The sequence below is a fragment of the Lytechinus pictus genome, chromosome 2 (genome assembly GCF_037042905.1).
Source record: "Lytechinus pictus isolate F3 Inbred chromosome 2, Lp3.0, whole genome shotgun sequence".
Classification (NCBI taxonomy): domain Eukaryota; kingdom Metazoa; phylum Echinodermata; class Echinoidea; order Temnopleuroida; family Toxopneustidae; genus Lytechinus; species Lytechinus pictus.
In genome coordinates this window covers 21,513,661-21,530,442 of record NC_087246.1, presented here as the reverse complement: position 1 = coordinate 21,530,442, position 16,782 = coordinate 21,513,661, and the positions used below count along the sequence as shown (strand labels likewise).

Genomic DNA, 16,782 nt, shown 5'->3' with positions numbered 1-16,782 from the left:
CCGCGCCTGAGGCCCACAATGATTTTGGACAAGTTTATAGTGTAAGGAATGTGAGAACTGACCTTGTAATGGTTGCATCTACTTTTCCCTTTTTTGCAATTAATAATTTTCAAAAGAAAAAAAAAACTTTTATACTCGTTAAATGGTATGTTCAAAATAGTTACTGTGTATCTATTCATTCAACCATCTTGTATTAAGTTGTATCACCAACTTTTAGTTTGTTCAGTTCTATATTTGTTTTCTTCTTATTTATCAGCTGTTTAATCATTTCATGATCCATTTTCTAATTATTCATTAATCAATGTTTTCATTATTGTTTCAGTCGTTTGTAAGAAGGGACGGAATAATTTATTTTGCAAAACCCTTTCTCTTTTCTCCGACCCAGGCATACCCCCCCCCCTCTCTCGTCCACTCTCCCTCTCTTGCTTTCTTCCCTCTCTCTCCCTCATTCTCTCTCACTGTCTTCTTTCAGTAGCGAATAAAGTCAATTAGAGCAGTCACAAAAATAGTCAAATTGCCACTATCGTCTTTTATGGTTCACAGAAAGTACATTTAATGACAGTTATCATGAATACGTTAAATAGAAAACAATTCCAGTGGCAATTACATCTTGAAGGAATTCATCTCAAACTCATTTAAGCATTGATGATGAGCATTGATTATGGAGGGAAAAAATCATGTATAACTCGGGGGCTGATCCAGTATTTCCCAAGGGGGGGGGGGGCGGCACACTTGTGTTTTAACGGCATTTTTACATCAAATTTTAAACCCCTTAAAGAGGGGGGGGGGGGCACGGGCCGACTCTGCCCCCCGGATCCGCCAGTGGTAGAACTCTTTTTATGGTTGTTTTTGTACTCTGTATCACTAATATTATGTGATTATCTATATACGTCAGGGGCTACGGAACCGGGACGAGGCTTCAGAAATCACTTTTTTCCCCCAATAACTTTGTACAAAAACGTGAATTTCCATCAAATCGTGATTTTATTCTTGTTCAGTCAGTCCCCCACTTTCGGTTCAGCCCCCCCCCCCCCTTCAAGACCATTCCGCGGCCCCTGGGTTTATCAATTGATTAATATCCTATGAGAGGTTCTCACGAGCCGCCTCGATTATGCTACAGTCACACCGCGAAACAGATTCTAACGAAATATAATGTCGAAGATCTACAGTAGTCGAGAAGGGGTAAAGGCGTTGTCATTTTGGAGCAGGTGGGGGTAAGATGAACCGGAAGTAAGGTTCTCAAGAAAATAACGATCTAGACCTCTCTAATATGATTTGAACAGATAAAGAAAAATCAGACAAACACTGAAAATTTGATCAAAATCGGACAAGGAATAACAAAGCCATGGCATTTTAAAAAAATGCATTATATGGCGAAACAGTTCTAGGCATGTCTTCATAAATATTCAATGTGCAAACTGATAATGTCATATCCCCACTAGTTCTTTTGTATTTTATCATATGAAATTGTGTTTATTCAATTTTTCTCCTCCAAGAAAAAAAAAATGGATTGACCACTGCTTTAGTGCATTCAAGATTCATTACTGCAACTTACTTCATTATAAGGGAGACATATCATTTACACATGTAAGAAAAAATAAAAAAATAATGATTTCATGTTTATAACATAAGAAAAGGGAACGTGGGGATGTGACATCATCAGCCCACCTAATGAATATTCATGATCACGTGCATACATGTTTTCACAACATATTGCTAAACTTTTAATGAAATTTAATAACTTCGATGTTTCTTATCAGATTTAGATGAAATTTTCAGCATTTTGCTCTGTGAATTTTACTCTATTTAGACATAATAATAATAATATAGGGTATTTATATTGCGCACATATCCATCTTGTTAGGTGCTCAAGGCGCTCCTATAAACATAAATAATTTCAGCCCGGAGTATTCCTTTAGCTCTTGACTACTTGAAAAATCGAAGAGGCACTTACTCCCATGCCCCCACCCCTCCCACAATCAGCGCCTTTCCCTATCGTGTTGGGCGCGATTGTGATCTTATCAATTTATATTTAACAGTTTAATTAGAATCTTCAAATCTGACACGAATCAATAGGGCTATTTTGTTTTGGACCAAATGAATAAATAAAGGGTTATTGGGAAACTTGCAAATCAATGATGACATCATTGTTCCTCAGACAAGTTACACAACCTTTTCAGACGAAAAAATAATAAGATGAAATCGTCTTAAGATGAACGATAGTATAATGCCGTTTTTTTATTTGAACAAATAAGTCGATGCTAGGGCACTTACACTCTTAAGACACTTTAAGATGGTACACAATGAAAACGATATCACTCAAAATAAACTGAATTGTTATGTCATAAATATAATTTTTACAATTATGTGATAATCTCTTTGCATTTTGACACCTTATTGTTTTACATTCAGTTTTATATATATCAACCTTTTCAACATGTGTAGTATATTACATAGACAAATATAAAAACAAAACTATTTACAGAAATAAGAATTGATATATGCAAATGTAAGTAAATATATGTATATTCTGTATGATTCATGCATATTTATACAACTCCATTTTATTTTCCCTCTGCCGTTTATGTACATTATAAAATTATAAGTTACATTCTAGTGAAAGAGTAGCATGAGCAGCAATGTTTCTTAAAACCACGCCCTTCATGGTGATTATGGCCTTAGGTCTGCTCCCGAATGTCCTCAATTTGCCTAAATTTGCAACCCTAAATGGCGTAATCTTCATAACCAAATAAGCAACCCTAAATGGCGTGAAGAGAGAGAGAGAAAAGGCTACCATAATAGGCGATTTACCAGCGAAGGTGCTGAAATGCAACCCTTTTTGCCAAAGACGTCGACACCGCCCGAGTGCCTGAAACGGGACCCATTTCGACGCTTTTTCTGGACGCGGGTGCGTATAGCAGTCCATGTGGAGAGTGACCCCCCCCCCCCCCGAGTCAATGCTTGCCATTTTTGCGGACGTGTAAAAAATTCCTAAACTTTTAGGGGAAAGTTAACCATGTTAATCAGTTTACACGTTATGAAGTTTTAATCAGCCTAAATGGCTATGATTTTTTATCATTACTTCAATAGTTATTGGAACTTTGTCCTGTACATTATTAGTTTTGTATAATCTGCGGTTGTCTAAGTAAAATTATTACATCCAAACAAACAATTACATACATATTTTTGTTTACTCAAGGTAACCACTTCAGCTATTGGCTGATCTTCCAGCGGGCCCTGAATAACATTTATTATTATCATTATTACCCTTGTTGATTGTCATATGTCAAGCGCTTGACAGGAAGACACAAGGTCTCATCATTTCAATACTTGGGTATGACTCGGGCGAGGATGGAACCCATGACCTACCGTCGACGAGGCGGCGCTCTGATCCACTCTATATCTAGTCCAATCGAGAAAGTTGCATAAAAGATACTATTACGGTAACTCTGCCATCCAACGGTAACTTTCATGAAATCCTTGTTTCTGATTGGCTGATGAGCATAGTTGCCATGTTGCAGAAAGGGTCGCGTTTAAAAATATAAAACGTAAGTCCGGAATGAACGTTTAACTGTTAATGTTTTACTGTTAATGTTTTGATTGTTTAACTTGGTTGAATCTCAAATTGTTTTTGATTGCCGCTTTTTTTGCAACAGGACCCTGGTAGCTCGGAGAGGTAATCGCATTCAATGTGTACTTTATTCAGGACGATCGACAACTCTCTCGTCCATTAAAAATATTCGATGTCGAACAAGATAGCTACCTCGATCTCCTTTGTCGAGCTGGACTAACGTCACTGACCAGGCCGAATAGGCCTATTTATTCATCAGACTTGAACAAGGTTGGCAGTGGCAAGATGACCGAAGTCACCTCCGTACTTATAAGGCGTAAATAGGCCCGATCATGTAAATGTGTAGAGAGCTATAGAGAAAGTTGCCAATTACCCCGACCAAGCTACATTAATCCTCGTTTATTAGACCTAGACCATGTTGGCCTGAGTCTGGTCGCGTTGACAGATCGGTAGTGGGAACCCGCTTGGTCGGCAAAGTATTTTGTTCTGGGTGTTCGATAGCGATTTGACTTTCCCCTAAATACTATTCTGGACATGTTAAAACTACTCATGCAGAACCAAGGTAAACTCCAAAGTGACAATAGCGTGATCCCGATACCTTGCCGAGCCAGAGCGACCGCGGACTGAGAATACCACGATCGGGTTTAGATCGAGTTAATCAATTCGGCAGTGACCGCAACATCTTCGGGACGTATTTTCTATGCCAATGTACCTACTGCCAAAGTGATAAACTGTTCAAAGCCCGATTAAGATACTAGTAGTCTGGCCTGGCGGACTAGGTCTTTAAGCAAAGCGGGAGCAACCTTCTTTGATCAGGAAGATCCGTAAAGCTCTGGATCCATTTTACATTGGCCTATATGCAATGTCGATCAATTGACTACCTAAACTAGACACACCACATTGGAAAATATATTCATCAGCACTAATATAGCTGATCAGTTCGGCAGAGGGAACCTATCGCCTTATCATTAATATGCAGTTGATTTTCTTTTTCTGTAAGCTTTTACTGCAATAAATTGATGAAGTTATATTCTCAGCGTAATTTTGATCAAGAGTTATACCAATAAGCATAATCACATGGCTATACCACTAAAATATTATGTATATAAAAAACACCATACATTGATTAAAAAAATCAAACAAGTACTTCGCGGAAAATGTTGAAATCGTTTTTTGAAGACATCGCTTCCTCAGGCCTGTCCTGGCACTCATTAAAAGTCCCTGGTCCTGTTTGATTGGTCTCCACCACTATCGAGTCATTGTCCACTTCAATTTCATCTCGGTTCATACTATCAGAATGAATTCCTGTCGTCCTAGTGGAGAACACCTCCATCGTTCCACTTTGACACGGGTAATGTTGTGCACCACAGTAGTCTCTGACTTCTCTTGCAATCTCGACTTCAACAACCTGAGACCTTCTCTGGCTACCACTGCCATGGTTACGCATGGATTCAATATTGTCCGATGATCGGCTCCTCGAGCCTGCACAACAGAGCTTCGATCCACTTACGTCATTTGCTGAGCCACTGCTGCTATGGTCTGAATCGCCTATTCTGAACTGTGGCGGAAATGAAGAGCTCGTTGTGGCGAAGTTGCCCCCTTTGCCTTTACTCTTGTTTTGAGCATACAGGCAATTATTATTCGAGTTGGCATTATAAAGCTGGTGGTCATACGACCCATTTCTTTTGTTCAGTCTCTCGTTTTCTCTAGTTGGAAGGTTTCGATAAGTGACTATTCCATCGCTATTCCTCTCTGGTGGCAGTGTAGGTGTGCGAGAAAGAGACTGATCCTTCTCATCATAAAGTTCGCCCCTAGGACAATCGGCAAACATAACTCGGCCGGGCCGCTTTCGTCGACCTCCACTCGGTCCATCCGATGAAGAGTTGGGCCGGTTTTGATGGGACGAGTTGACAAGGATGCCTCTCTGTAGGCCTACTGGTTTGCCAAGTTTCCAGTCTCCCTTTCTCCTGTGGGTTATGTCAAAGGAAATGGGGGAAATGTAATAAAAATCGGTATTATCCACAAATCCACAATGATAACAATGAGATTTCAAGCTCTGATTAGTAGAACTGACAGCTTTGAGAAATCCATAGGCCTATATAGTTTTTATCATCCACCCCACCCCAAAACATCCTTATGCCTTGAACCTAGGGATCTTGAGAGGCCAGTAGTGTTCAAAGCAACACCCAAATTATTCCAGAGCCTCCTTTACTCCGCTTCTAAATCCTTCTATAACCTGGTAACATCCGATTAGAATGAAGTAAACATTTGTGCATCTCATATCACTTTATCAATCAATATCCATGATCTGACCACCCCTGCATTGATTGATTAACTTGCCAAAAATACACATTGATGATGAATTTGTATATTACATTGTGTATCATTCCGTTTCTTTATTTCACATTTTTTGTTCTCTTTAATTTTTCTTTTAGAATGTATTTCCATATATTTTTTCTTATGGTGTCATGTTTTCGTTGTTACTATTTTGTAATAATAATAATAACAATAATAATATTAATGATAATAATAAAAATTAAAAAAATAGGATTTAGCGCACCTTGCTAGGTGCTCAAGGCGCTCCTATATATTATATTCCCCCAGCTAAGCTATAGTCTAAAGATTCCGGCGCACACAGCTTTTTGAGGAATTACTTCCTACCGGTACCCATTTACCTCACCTGATCCTTCATTTTGCTTTTTTTTTTTGTTCACGGCCTTGGTTTAGCTGATAGCAGGCTTTTTAACCGTGATGAAAAAATACAATACAAAGTAGGCCTACAATACAAATACAACGACTATACACTCAGATCGTCAATATATTTTGTTAATTCTCGCTTTTATTAGATTCGTGAGTTTATAATATCAGATGTGTCACAGATCGCACGCATAAAGCAAATCAACATGTTTAGAAAGGTAAAATGTCATAAAGGCAAAGACATTCAATATAAGCCGAAATAGAGAAAAAAAAACTTTAAATGTGCTATTTGAAACATTTTTATGATAACAATGAACATATAACTCAGAAACAAGAAAATTTAAGTCATTTGAGAATCAAAAAGTGGATTGAATTTCATCCGGATATTAACGCTATTGTGGCAATTGGAAACAATTCTCCTTTTATAATCACGATAGAAGTTGCTCGCAAATATCATTTAATATGAAATCCTGAAATAAAATTTCCAGGAGTAATTTCCCTTTACAAAAAAGAAAAAATATAATGATGATAACGCGCTTTACAAAACAAGAGATTGCCTAATGAATTTCAACAGGCAACTGAATACCACATTCCAGACGGCTTTTGTGAACTTTGTTGTAGGGGTCTTTGAAAATAATTAGGAAAACGAAAAATGTTGAAATTCAAGTGACTGGTTCGGTATTATACAGTGCGTCCCAGAAAAAACGAAACCGAGATTTAGCAATGATTTATCATAACTTAATCATAAATAAAATAGACAAATGACCTACCAATTTAAAGCTTAGAATCTCTTCTTTCATCTGATATTACTTAGATTATTCCTCATTCACGCATAAGTGAGCAAAAACAATTTGAAGAAAGGATACCAAGAACTCATTTGGCGGGGGGTATCTGAATTTCAGAAAGAAAATCACCTGCCTAAAAAGTTCAATATCTGCTCTTTTATTTGATACCTTAATCACAGAAAATGGTCAAGAAGTAAAAAAGTTATGTTCCCTCGAACAATGCTTGTATTTCCATAATTTCATTAAATAAACGTGTTTTCACCGGTTTCCCACAGAAGCTATCGCACGGTTAACAAAAGACTTAATGCATGGCTGATCGTCAACAAACGGAGTGTCGAGTGAGTTTGAACGCTAGCCTGTAAAACTTCTTCATTTTATGAAATTATCGAAATTCAAGCCTTATTTCAAATAGCCAGAACTTTGTTATTTCTTGACCATTTTCTGTAATTGAGGTATCAAATTAAAGAGCAGATATTGACATTTTTAAAAGCGTGGTTTTCTTTTTGAAACCCAGATACAGCCCGCCAAGTGACTTTTTGGTATCCCGTCTTCAAATTGTTTTTGCTCACTCATGCGTGAATGAGAAATAATCTTAGTAATTTCCGATGAAAGAGGAGATTCAAAGCTTTACAATAGTAGGTCATTTGTCTATTGTATTTGTGATTAAGTTATGATAAATCATCGATAAATCTCGGTTTCGTTTTTTGTGGGACGCACTGTATATCGGTTCAACGGCCGTAGCGAATTGATTTGGTTAAAATTAATTCAAACATAGTCGCCTTTAACTCTCCTTGGTGAACTTGATATTGAGTTCTTTCTCAAGTGCACCCTCCAGAGTTGATTTAATGGACCGCCTCCATTGCGGCATTTTGGAAGTAACATTATTTAATTATTTATACTTGAAAACGTTGCAAGGAAGATGGTGGTTTTTGTGGAAATTACACACTCTACTTATTTTTCATGGGAAATTTGTTTAAATGGATTGTTGTTTGGGGACAATTAATCTATAATGATTTAGGTGTATGACTCTGTTCTTAAACAGGACTGGTCAACAGAGTTTGTGTATTGGTGAATATTTTATGCCCAAACGAAACGAGATTTGTAAAGATTGACGCAATATGATCAAGGAGATATAATCTCCTTGATATGATAAACATTAGTAAATTATTGCTATAAACTGAAAAGATTTATGGAACTTCAGCTTCTTCACGGATTTCTTCCATAATTTTGGTCGGACACAACTTTGTATCATATTTTATTGTTTGGGGTCATTGTTTTTCAGAATCGATCAAAATTTCAGTCACACCAACGAAACCGATCCCAAACGGTCAAATACTTATAACTTATTTTCAGTGACATATATCGCTCAGTTTGAAGTTTGTTTCGATGATTTGACTGCGACATTGCATTGATTCATGTGAATTTTTGCTGGAGGACTTGTCGACAGGTAGATACCATGGTCATACACCTTCACTGTAAAAAAATATTGGGTAAAATTTCAACCAGCACGGCGAGAGTATATGTGTCCAACCAATTTTTGGCAGTATAGTACCCATTGCGTGAAGCATATTTTCCAGTAAGGTTACAAAATAAGCAGAGATTACTTTAGAATGGGCAAAATATTAATCACACTGGATAGATAAAAATGCCAAAAAGAATTGTCCAATGTTGGTTGGACACATAATTACCCTCATCATGGAGCATTTCTACCCCCAAAGGCCCTATTTTTTTGAGTGTTCGCTTCTCAAGCAGTTGAAGTAAATGGAAGTATGATTGACTGAGAAGCACATGTATCTGTGGCAGCTAGAACAGATATCTGTGGCATATGCCATCATATCGGGTTATCGCGTCGGGTCGGGGAATCGCGTATACCCAACCCCAACCATTCGAGAAAAAAGAACCCCTAAATTCCCGCAATGTCGGGTCCAGTTTACCCGAACATTCTAGAACTTTGCTATAATTTTCACAGAACATCGGGTAAATTAGCCCCAATCTTTCCGGAATTTAACAAGGGAGCCCTTTTCTCAAATGGCCGTTTAAACTGGACCCGATTTTTCGGGAATTTACTGGGACCTTTTTTTTCGCGATTGCCAGACCTGATAATACCCGATGTGATGAAACCAGCCGATTTCGTCGGATGTTTCATAAATGCTCCCCTAAATTATAATCTACATGTTTGGAGTAATGTAATAGGTTTCACGGCACACCGTGTATCTTTTTAGGGCAAGTGTTGGTCCCGCTGAAAAGGACCACCATGCAATCTATGGAGTGTTTTGTGTTTCTCCTATTATCATTTTCTGCACTCCTGTAAAAAGGCTGTAAGAAAGGTTACTTCTTATTATCCGTTTTTTAATCATTCAGATAAAATGATTAAATGCATGAAAAGCTTGTCTTCACAATGGGTTCCTAATTTTAGAGTTATTGTTCATAACATTTGTTTAAGCCGGAAATAATGTAAACTTTCTTGGTCATTACATCTTGATGGTTCAAAATGCAATGGTTTGCCCAAGTCAGCACCCTATGTTTTTATCGTCATTATTCTAATCATAATATATAAAATACCTTTAAAGACTTGACTTCGATATTTGAATAATGCACATATTAAAATAACGTATGTGTATACAAAAAGAATCATATACTTTTTGTCCCATTTAATGCATGAGATATTTTAAATGAAAAAAGTGGGTAATTTAATATTTCGATCGTGAATTTAGCTCGTTAATATTACATCACATTTCTCACAGCACATTAGTATATCAGTATTCTCTTTCATTTTAAAAGAAAATGAAGTTAAACTCTAAAAATAAAAAAATAAAAAGACCTGTATACAGCAACTAATTGTGTTCCCCTGCCCGCGATCATGCAGAGCAACTGACTGAAATTTGAAAAGGTCGTCCTATATATAGTTTGTGTATAAGATAAACTATTATTTCGGACCGCCTACTGTGTAAAATAATGGGTAATCAATTCACCCGTGATGTAAATTACATGGTTTTCATGGTTTATTAATGGACATTTAGTGGCACTCCATAGCCATGATAGAAAAACACTTGAAAAGCTTTCCAAATAAGCAATTAATTACTTTGTCTGACGTCACCTAAAATGGTTAAACACTTCTTTTAAGAGAGTACGTAATCTGAGGGCAATGATGGTGTTTTTCCCGGTGCGGGAACGTGCATGAACCCCAACTATTTCCACAACCCATTTGCCATGTTTGCCAAATACATAGAACCTCCTAGAAAACGAAACAAATCAGTCGAAATTTTTTAAAATTTCATCCCAACTCGAACAAAAATTAATCGAAGTCGTGAATAATTTGACTTCTTTTCCTTCTTCTACATTTCTCTTCCTCTTTTGTCCTGCTTCCCATTCTCTCTTCTCCCTCCTTGTTCTACTTACATCCTACACCTTTAAACTCTTAATGGAGTATTTATAAGCTATCCTTACCTCTGCCATCACCCCCTCGAGAACCCCTGTAATGACAGAATTTCATTTTGTGCTTTATAGGGACTCAACGAGTTCCACTGATTTATTACAAGACTCTTGTAACACAAGTGCAGGCCTAAGAACAGAAGAAGCCCGATTGAGAATACCTCAAATGTAAAAAAGGGGGATCTCAAAGAAATATGCTTGTGCCCCCAAAGAATACAAATATATATCTCTATTTCTATAATGGAAATCAAGAATTTGAAACACGGACTATTGGCCTGCAATATGATTGCCATTTTCTTTTCCCTTTTCTTTTAAATGCCGGGGAAATACACACAAAAAATTCGGAGGTTCTCAATTACATGTACGTGATCATAATCATTGGCGTAAATCCCAGGGGATGGGGAAATATATCCCCCCCCCCCACTTTTTGGAGAGGGGGGATGGCGTGTACAAATATCCCCCACTTTTTAAGAAAGAAAATGTATTTTAATTAATCCGTTAGTAAAATCCTTGAATATCTGTCATAAACCACCATCATATTTTAGAATTTCTATTTGAAAATGCGATTGAAAACATAAAAAGTTGTTATTTTTGGCTTGCTCGCTTTGCTCGCTCATATTTTAGAATTTCTGTTGGAAAATGCGATTGAAAACTAGAAAAATTGTTATTTTTGGCTCACTCGCTTCGCTCGCTCGCAAAATAAATATTAAAATGTGTGTAAGGGGGTCAGTGAGAGTGTGTGCTTATACCTAAGTGTGTGATCGACAGAAAAAAAGTCAATCATCCCCTCACTCCTCAGAGTGGATTTACGCCGGTGATCATAACTGTATATTCTTCATGTTATTTGTGAACTAAACTTTATCATTATTGCTCATTTTGGGTTCTTCTCACTCTCAAATAGTTAACTCTACACTTACCCTTATGATTTTTGTGGCAATTTCATTTAGATTTTTGTCGGAATAAATTGTATAGTAAAACCGTCGAAAACAGTAAACAAAATCGAATTGTGTATTCATGTACTATATCTTGTCTGTACGTTCAGATTGGTCATATCGGAAATAAACTCAAGAGTCTTTAGAATGCTTATGATTTTTAAGCGATATGTATTAAACCATAACTTAAAAAAAAGCTTAGGAATTTTTCACCATATTCATTCGTGAGGGAATCTAGACAAATCCTCTATCTATGCAGTTCTGGTAAAGATTAAATAATTTGATTATACTAGAATAAATTAACTTTCGCCCTTCAAATCTGTCAACATATATAACTTGACTAGTTTTATAGTACTTGACTTTGACCGTTTATGGAAGAATGCACCCTCTCTGTCCTTTTAACACTTCTCTTCGAGATTGTTACACAGATTGATATCTGCAATGTATAGCAGAGAGCTATCTATGAATACTGTGCCCTGAATTTTTTGTTCCATTCAATGAAGCTTGTCAAGTTCTTAAATAACAAAAAGAAGGGGGGGGGGGGGTTATTTGTGGACTTGGCCAAATAACCGAGGCCCAAATTTTTCAATTTAAGGATTAAACTGTACATTTTGTTCATATTCGTCAAAATTTTATAGGTCGCACTTTTACCCAACATCTTTTTTATGAAATATCCTTTCATTCAGGTAACTAGGAATCACTTAAGATAATCTTAGGAATGCCTAAAACTTATAGGCCTACAGATTTTGAAATGGCAAAATTTAGTAGCAGGGCACGTTAAGATAAACTTGCAGCCCAGTCGCTTACCTGCAGTATGTGAAGAGCAGTATACGTTTGAATGTCACTCTGAATAATGGCTTGCAGCAGATATAAATGATGGGATTGAGGAGGCTGTTTAGGTAGCCTAACCAGAGAACGAAGCGATCAAGAGCCTTGGGTATTTGGCAGTTGAGGCAGAACGGTTTTATGACGTAAAGCAGAAAGAAAGGAAGCCAGCACACAACAAACGCACCCATGATGATACCTAAAAAAAATCAAAATGAAAAAAAATAACAGCAAAATAAAACAAATTGATATGAATAACAATGGAAAATACGAAAGTAGTAATACGTCTCTATATATAAATGGGACTTTTTTTATTAAAATAATGAAATTAAAAATTAATTGCTTAAGTTGGTCAAATGAAAAAAAAATTAGAGCAATTCTGATTTGTGCAAACATGGCAAAGAGGCATCCGGGTGAACTGGTTCTGACTCCCTCAATCAGAGGGTCGTGGGTTCGAAACCTACTCCGGTGATAATTTACTTCAGAAATAAATTAATCCGTATTGTACCGCACTCAACCCAGGTGAGGTACCCATCAGTAAGTGATTTCTTGATCTTGAAACGAAGAACGTGTAACATGCAGCTACTCTGCTAAAAAAAAATAGGTCCATGGTTTCATAGAGCTGTTCGTAGAGATACGCACAACTTTACGCACGACTGGAGCCTGTTCGTATAGGCATATTAAAGTAAGTTACATAGGGATATCATTTAGCGCAAGAAAGGGACACCAGTCGTGCGTAAAATCATTCGTAACTTACGAACAGCTTTATGAAACGAGCCCCGGGTAATTATGTTGCATCATTGTAGAGACTTCACATAAAGTAAGAGTTAAGCGCTTTAATATACTTTATAAATCAGTCTTATTATAAAAAAAAGTGTATAATGTAAGATGATTTAGAAGGAAATCGTTGTGTATAAAGCAGTCACTGGTTTATTATTTTGTGGAGTTTCTTTTTATCTCCCTATTATATTTAGGGGTGAGAGTAAGATTCCAGTCCCTTCAAAACCTGGTTAATATATATACCTTTGCCTCTTTCATTTGACAGTTTATCTAATAGCTTTACAGAACAGACATTATCCACTCCAATGGGAACAATTCTCCAATAAGAACCCATGTTTACAAAATATGCTCTTAGGTTCCTCATATTTCACATTATTGTATTTCTACGTAAAACAGTAAATGCCATTTTTTTATATTATGTAATCACTTGCTCAAGATGTCTTTTTTGCATGTGAATCAATAAATCAAATAAAATAAAATCATTCTACATGTTGACAATGTACACTGTATAGAGATACATAATGACGCACAAAAATACACACAAAGTCGATATGATTATTCGCATCTGCCCACACGGCAATTATAAATTGCTACATTTACTACATTTATGTCCACAACAATTATGCATTTACATTGTTATGAATTCTAAACTACCCCCAAACCGTGTAAGTGATAAAATAATCCAAGGAAAATGCCACGCTTTTTTTTTTAAGTATCTGCGTGGAATTTGATCCAGGTTTTAGATTAAGTGATCTAAAAAATCTATGCATACTTGATTACCTTGTACATGTAGGAGGAAAGTAGAAGTAAAGCTATGGATGAGAAGTGGATGTATCACAGGGAGTTTTGATAGGGTAGACAAGAAGACTGAAAGGTGACCTAATCTACTTTTTTATTGGAATATTAAACAAGGATATTATAGAGTAACAGGACTCAGACTCTCTTCATGGCCTTTCTTCCATTTTCTTCCTGCCTTTTTATTGTTCTTCTTCTTTTTCTTGGTTTCTCTGTATTTGACTACTTTGAAATATCATACGGGATGTTCGCTTCCCTGTCACCCCTGCTGTTAGGCTTAAAATAAAATTTTAAGAGCAATTCTGATTTAATCAATTTATATGTATAAAGAAAAAAGCATGCGGGGTGCAAGATGTTCCTGTGATTTAGACTGACATGGGCGGGGATTTCGTGGTAGGGGGGGGGGGGTTGAATTTTGTATGCAGCTGCCTGTGAGAAAAAGGGTTGTCTTATTCGCCGCCTCCTAGAAAGACCAAAAAATTCATTATCTTTACAATCCACTACATTATTTTATTCAATAGAGTTTACTTTTGCGACATGAGTACCCCAACTGCCCCCTTTTTAGGGGGTTTGTTAGGAGGTTCAAGTCCTTTCAAAATCATGATTTATAAACCTATACATCTTTCACTTGCCATGCAGGAAGTCTTTCACTTTACAGAATAGACATTCTCCACTCTCTATAATGCATGGAGTATTTCATATTCTATGTGAAAACATTGATGATGATTATGTTCACCAGAGAAATTATACGAAATAAATGATAATAATGATAATAACAATAACAACAAAAATAAATGCATTATTGTATAGCGCATTTAATGTATATAATAATGTCTCTAATATATGCACTTTAAAACAAAAAAGTAAAGGACGTATTATGTGTTGAATTGGGGTACATTTTGAGTAAGTTTTAAAGCCGTTTTGAATGAATTAACAAAAGGTATCAATATTGATTCAGTGGACTACCATCTACCATGTCTACCCACTTGCTAATAACTTAATTTATTTTGACACTCAGTTTTTTTTAAAGAAATACATATCCAAATAAGGGTGCGTTTATCCGCCACTTTTTTACCCTATAATCATGATTCGAATCATGATTCAAATCATGATTCTGCAGAATCACGATTGCGTTTAGTCGAAATTGAATTTAATCATGATTAGAATCACAAACATGAAACACGAAAAAAGGGGCGTTTGGAAAGACGTTTCTGCAGAATCACGTACGAAAATGTTCGAATAAACGATATCGTGATTTGAATCATGATTATATGACGTCATTGTGTCGAGCTATTTCCGGTTCTTGCCAAGGCGCGCGCCCCACGTTGTCACATCACATGTACGTCGCCGACCTCCAACGCGCGTATAAGTTGACCTATACTTCCTGGGTCAAACTGCGCACTGTGATGCGCACTGGATCGGTCCGAATCCGAGGAGAAACAGCGTTGGAACGAAGGTCGTCTAAACCCTGATTCTGTAGTAATTGTGATTCATGTTTGTGATTTGAATCATGATTCCAATCATGATTCAAATCACGATTCTGGCTTGAGGTCGGATAAACGCAGCCTAAGACAGGAGCGTGGAATGAAACCTTATTTTCAAAGACAGCTATAGTATTTGAAACCTTTTGCATATCATGATTGTCTGCGAGAGACTCCCTTAGAGCAAATAATACACTTGATGATACACTCATCCCCGACATCTCGCATAATAAACTGAACTTCACAATCAAGGGTGACGATAATTATAATGGGGCAATGGAACCACCCCAATGATTTCTTTTTTTGCGATCTAAACTTTAGAAAATAAAGAAATAAAAGGAGAAAGCAGAAGAAAGCCGAAAGAAAATCCATTGAAAATAAATAAATGGGTCGTTGTACCAATATCAACTCATTGGAACAGGATACCAACTTGAAGTGGTCTTGTCCCTTATGCTGCAGTCATATTTCCCTTACGGCGGCCGTACAGCGAGCCGAAAGCAGCCGTTTTATCAACAATTTTTATTCAAACCAGCTATTATGTAGCTGGTACAAAATGACTTTGCGTCTCCGTGATCACAACCACTAGAGTTTAGAACTATTTATTTGACAAGAGAGACATATAATTGCTTTTAAATCAATCATCCCTCCCCCCAAAAAGTCAATTTAAATCTCATAAGCTATGAACCATAATCCAAGGTATTCTTAACAATAAGAATTAAAGGATATGATCACCTCCCACGTTTTGAACTTTTCAACTCATACCAATCGTGCTTTGAGTAGTAATTGTTATTCTTTCATATTCTAATGATTGAAATTACCTATAGCACAGACATTACTTTTACAAGAACGCAATTAGAAACTTTGCTGGAAAAAAATTTGACAAATGTTTTTGAGGGATTTTCTTCCCTCTCACTTTGAGGAAATTCTCATAAGCTTTGAAGCATAATCCAAGGTATTCTTATCAATTATAAGAATTAAAGGATATGTTTCACCTCCCACATTTTTACTTTTCAACTACTAATATACCAATCATGTTTATAGTAATTTTAATTACTATACTTTCAGATTCCAATGGCTGAAATTACCATAGTCTTACTGTATGATTTTTATACAAGTACGCAATTAGAAACTCTGCTGTAAAAAAAAACTGACAAATGTTTTTGAGGGATTTTCTCCCTTTGAGGAAAATCTCCTGAACCTAAAAATTACTCTTTTCGCTTTCTTTTCCAAATGATGATAGCCTATAAATAAACCAATTTGAATTTGTTGATAATAAGTATACATCATTTAGTTTTAGTGTATATATTTGTGATGATAAAATCAAATCAGCACAATTAACATGGACCGTCCGTCATCTCAGAATCACTAGTGTGCACAGTGAGAAGGGAGTGAGAGAGAAAAAATAGAGGGCGGGCACGCCGGGCGGGAATATTGTTCGCGGGGAATCCCCAGGTCAACGTGCAGCTTCAAACGGTATCGTTTTT

At 36.6% G+C, this 16,782-nt stretch overlaps 1 protein-coding gene across 1 annotated transcript; it reads right to left on the bottom strand.

Moving 5' to 3' along the window:
* Positions 1 to 528: 528 nt before the first annotated feature.
* On the bottom strand, positions 529 to 12,437 carry LOC129273699 (uncharacterized). The gene is made up of 2 exons (XM_054910768.2): positions 12,225 to 12,437; positions 529 to 5,538 (listed from the first exon to the last, which is right to left on the bottom strand). The coding sequence occupies exons 1-2, from the start codon at positions 12,431 to 12,433 to the stop codon at positions 4,707 to 4,709; spliced, it is 1,041 nt and encodes a 346-aa protein (XP_054766743.1). The 5' UTR covers positions 12,434 to 12,437; the 3' UTR covers positions 529 to 4,706.
* Between the last annotated feature and the right edge of the window lie 4,345 nt (positions 12,438 to 16,782).